Genomic DNA, 4,194 nt, shown 5'->3' on the forward strand with positions numbered 1-4,194 from the left:
TCCTTCCCCTTGGGCCCCAGCATCCCTCCCCCCCCCCCCGGAGGTCCACCTTACATGGTGGCAGTGAAGAATGCAACCATCTAACTGGCAGTCTCAAGGTCTACCTGTCTGCTAAGCTTTAAGTATCTGCTGCCTTCCTCTGGAAGGTGGGAGATGTTCTGAGGAGAGCCTTGATTCAAGGCTTGCTTTGTAAGTGCTTTATTAGACTTTGGTATCAAAGGTATTAACTCCTTTTTCCTTATTTTTTCTGGTGAAAATGGTCACTGTGTTTCTTATAAAACTTGATGTTAGTACATGTGAAATATGTCTGTGTAGCAGTGTGTTTGTGATCCTCTTCAGAGTGTGCCACTACAGTTCTGCCTAGTTTACTTTCTGAGGCTCAGACAGTAACTCAAAATACTGCAGTTCTGTCTGTGTTTAGTGCTTAAATACAGTGTTTCCACATCCAGCGGTTTCAGGCAAAATAATTGCTCAGTGATTGTTCCAGTCAGTTCTGGTAAATTACTGGTTTGAATTTAGGAAGACTCGGCTGGTTGGCTCATTCTTACATGGATATAAGTTCTGAGTGGACTGCATGGGGTTTCTGACTCCATACCCGTTTCATAGCAGTGATGGATTAGTCGGAAGAAAAAAAGTGTCAGTACTTCTTTCTTTTTTTTTTTCCCCTCCTCGTATAGAATTGGTGATGTAAGTTTGTGCTTTCCTTGTAGAAGCATGAGCCTTTTGGCTAGTGGCTAGTATGTCTGGAAGAAGGAGAGAGTGTAATAACACTGTTTGTGCTTTCCTTGTAGAAGCATGAGCCTTTTGGCTAGTCTCAACCATGTCTGGAAGAAGGAGAGAGTCTTGCAGGTGGTTAAGATCCTATTAGTTTTGTCAAATTCAGCAGCTGGGTAGAGTAAAGGGATCTAAACTAGCTCTCTACTGAGAGGAAGCAAGGGGAGAAATCAATGCAAAATTTTCCATTTGGCAGTAAACTTTCCACTTAGTTCAGCTGACTTGGGTAACTTGGCTGGTAGCTCAGGTTAGCCATGGTTCTGCTGACTCTTGTCTGATCAGGGAGCATGAGAGTGGTTAAAAAGACATTAGTGTGGGGGATGTGCAGCTCTAGGAAACCAGGCTTTGTTTTTTTCCTGTTTATGGAGCTTGGAACACCTTGAATTCGTAAGTTTTTTTTGTAGAAAGCCATGAGAGCTACAATTTCCCATGATTTTAGGACTACTTTTTTGTTTTGTCAGAAAATTAATTCACATATATTCATACTCCTGGACACTTCTGAAGTATAATAGATCTATTGTGCCCATTATACAGAATACTTAAGAAGTGCAGTTTAATTAGAGATTCTTCATGTAAATATGGCCTATGTTTTCAGTGCATTTCCTTGAAACAAACCTGTCTGGTAAACTCAGTTTCTATCAATAAGAATTTCATTGCCTTTTATTATTAAATTTATGAACACTTGCAGGCTTTAGAAGGAGAAGGGGAATTTGGGGCATAAATTTTTAAGTAAATTTCTTGGTAGAGATCAAACGAAGAAATGGAAAACTTTGAAAACTTCATAAGAACGTGGTGCAGAACAAGCATAGGTATTTGAATGGGAAGCTCCACAAATGTAGCTGTAATAGTGATATGAAAGCCTTAAACTGAAAGCTGTAAAACTAATTGGAGGGGGGAAAATGGGAGCAAAAGAGTGTTCTATAAATAATTGGTTAAAGTAGAACTTTCTGCAATACTACTTTGTTGTTGTTTTTAAAAACTCTGAGAAGAGGAGCAAAACTCAAACTTATCTTCAGTTTCTTTCCACAAAGAACATGAAACTTACTCCAAACTTCTTCTTTATCGTTTCAGATGTTGGATGAAAATAACCATCTGATTCAGTGTATAATGGACTATCAGAACAAGGGAAAGACATCTGAATGCTCTCAGTAAGACATTAATCCAAATCTACTGTGGACTGCGTGAATTTCCATCTAGATCACCATTCTTGATTTGTTTAGCTCACCTTGTAGGAGAACTGCTGTGAAAAACAGAAAAGTATTGCTACAGATGCTACACTTAAAATTTATGGGGTTTTATTTTCCATATGACTATCACTTCTGTCACTGAATGTTGCAGTTTGCCTACTGCAAGTTGATGTCATGATAATGACGCTCATAAAAATGGGGACTGTATAACCAAGATCATCTTCTTCTGCTTCATAATTACACTTTGGGAAAGAGGTAGTTTTCTCCTCAAACCTTTCAAAATCATGTAGGAATGGACCTTTCTTCCTGATGGCATGTTTGAAAACTACCCGCTTACCACTTACCCAAGAGCAAACAAGCTTGTCTTAAAAGTATGGCTTGCCAGAATATTCCATGTGGACTTGCTGTCTAGTGGGGTCTCTGGAGAGTGATCTGAGAGAACTGTGGAAGGAGTGAATTATTAAGGAATATTATTTTCCCATTATTCTTTTCTGGCATGGGATGATCATGGCACCCTTGTAATCGGACAGATACAGAGTCATGTGGCAGACGGGGCATTGCAGTATGGCTTGAGTCCCTTACTAAGAGAACTGGTAGTCTGGGAACAGGAGGGCAGTCATAAATAGTAGGTATTTTTGCTTTAAGGGAATGCTTCTATTGTAGCACAGCTACTGTATTAAGCTGTTTGCAAGCCTGTAGTTAGGTATTCGTAATCTGTTCCTGCTTTCAAGGTTATTTTTGTGACTGTGGGCTAGATGTTGAGACTCTGGAATGTGGTTCTGTAGCAGAAAAATCATTCCATAGCAAACTTCCAAAGCTCAGGGTCCTGATGAAATGTTTGCACTGTTCTTGGTCACGATTCACGTAGATCTATATCCTGTATCTGGGGACATTACAGAAGGAGCTCTATTTCCTTAGTGTTTGTGATGGAAATAACACCAAAAAGCCACACACACGCTGTATATGTCTCCTGGTGACTTAGTTTGGAAGTGAAATAGGTGAGAACAGTGTCGCCCAGCTTCAGATTTTTCATAGAAAGACAGAAGTTGTAGAGAAGATATAGGCACAGATTTGATGGAGACATTGGGAAAGATTGGGTAATAAGTAAGTGTGAGGGAAAAGGCTTAGGATTCCTAATAATGGTATTCTTGTAAGTCTCTTGAATCTTGTTTTACATAGGTAACTTTCTTTACATGTGTAGAATCAAAGTAAATTCTGATGTTATTGTATTTGTGACTTAAGATCTGTTTTGCTTTTGTTTATTTTGATAGATACCAGCAGATGCTGCATACAAACTTGGTTTACCTAGCCACTATAGCTGACTCCAACCAGAACATGCAGTCTCTGCTACCAGCAGTAAGTACAAAATAGTGTAAAAGTAGGGAATAGATTTCATTTCATGGGTTCCTGGAGGGGAAAAAAACCCAAACCAAACAGAAGTGTTTGAGGTAATGACCAAACACTTAGCCTCTGATTTACTGTACAGTGAATACATGATGCAATGTTTCTTCATGCTGTATTTGGTGTAATCTCACTGCTTAGGTCTTGCTCAAAATCTGACTTGTTTAATTGAAGACTGTTAATCTGTGCACTGCACGTTCAATTCAAGAATATCTGGCCTGCCTCATAGGTAGTCTTAGATTCCCCCCCCCCAACTGAGAACTCTAATGGTGTGGCTTTTAGTCAGCTCCTACAGCAGTACTCCGTTTATCCTCTTACATTAGGGAAAGGTGGGGGGATGGGATTTCTTTTTTTTTTTTCCTTCCCTGGAATATCATCCATTCTTTTGCCTCAGTGGAATGAGGTTGGGTTAATCTTTGTCTGCTTTTCTGTACTCTAGGTGAGTCTCATTCTTTGCCTCTCTCCTGTATCAGAAAGCAACCTTTTTTTAAGGTGGATAATGATAATGTGCAAGAAGTAAGGTCGCACAGGCTTAACTTGAAACACTGCATCACTTTACAAATGAAGCATTTCTTGGATAATACTTGCTATCTTTTTCTTTTTTAACTTGGCGTTTTCTGAATCTGTATTCCTGAACTCCTTGTTTTATAAGATACCTCAAATTTTCCCTCCTTTCCATTGTTCGTAGAATCATAGAATCCTTAAGGTTGGAAGAGACCTCTAAGATCATCGAGTCCAACCATCAACCCAACACCACCATGCCCACTAAACCATGTCCCTAAGCACCTCATCTACACGTCTTTTAAATACTTCCAGGGATGGGGACTCAACC

General features: G+C 39.6%; 1 protein-coding gene across 3 annotated transcripts in view; it reads left to right on the forward strand.

Moving 5' to 3' along the window:
- The first annotated feature begins 1,833 nt into the window (after positions 1 to 1,833).
- Positions 1,834 to 4,194, forward strand: part of SS18 (SS18, nBAF chromatin remodeling complex subunit) — a 41,011-nt gene continuing 38,650 nt past the window's right edge. For 2 of the 3 annotated variants that reach the window (XM_009285633.1, XM_019473767.1), the window contains exons 1-2: positions 1,834 to 1,922; positions 3,233 to 3,317. In XM_009285633.1, the coding sequence (XP_009283908.1) occupies positions 1,846 to 1,922; positions 3,233 to 3,317 (162 nt within the window). In that variant the 5' untranslated portion in view covers positions 1,834 to 1,845. The remainder of the gene's footprint in view (positions 1,923 to 3,232; positions 3,318 to 4,194) is intronic. The other variant, XM_019473766.1, reaches the window with a different exon arrangement.

This window comes from Aptenodytes forsteri, unplaced genomic scaffold, assembly GCF_000699145.1.
Source record: "Aptenodytes forsteri isolate BGI_AS27 unplaced genomic scaffold, ASM69914v1 Scaffold23, whole genome shotgun sequence".
NCBI lineage: Eukaryota > Metazoa > Chordata > Aves > Sphenisciformes > Spheniscidae > Aptenodytes > Aptenodytes forsteri.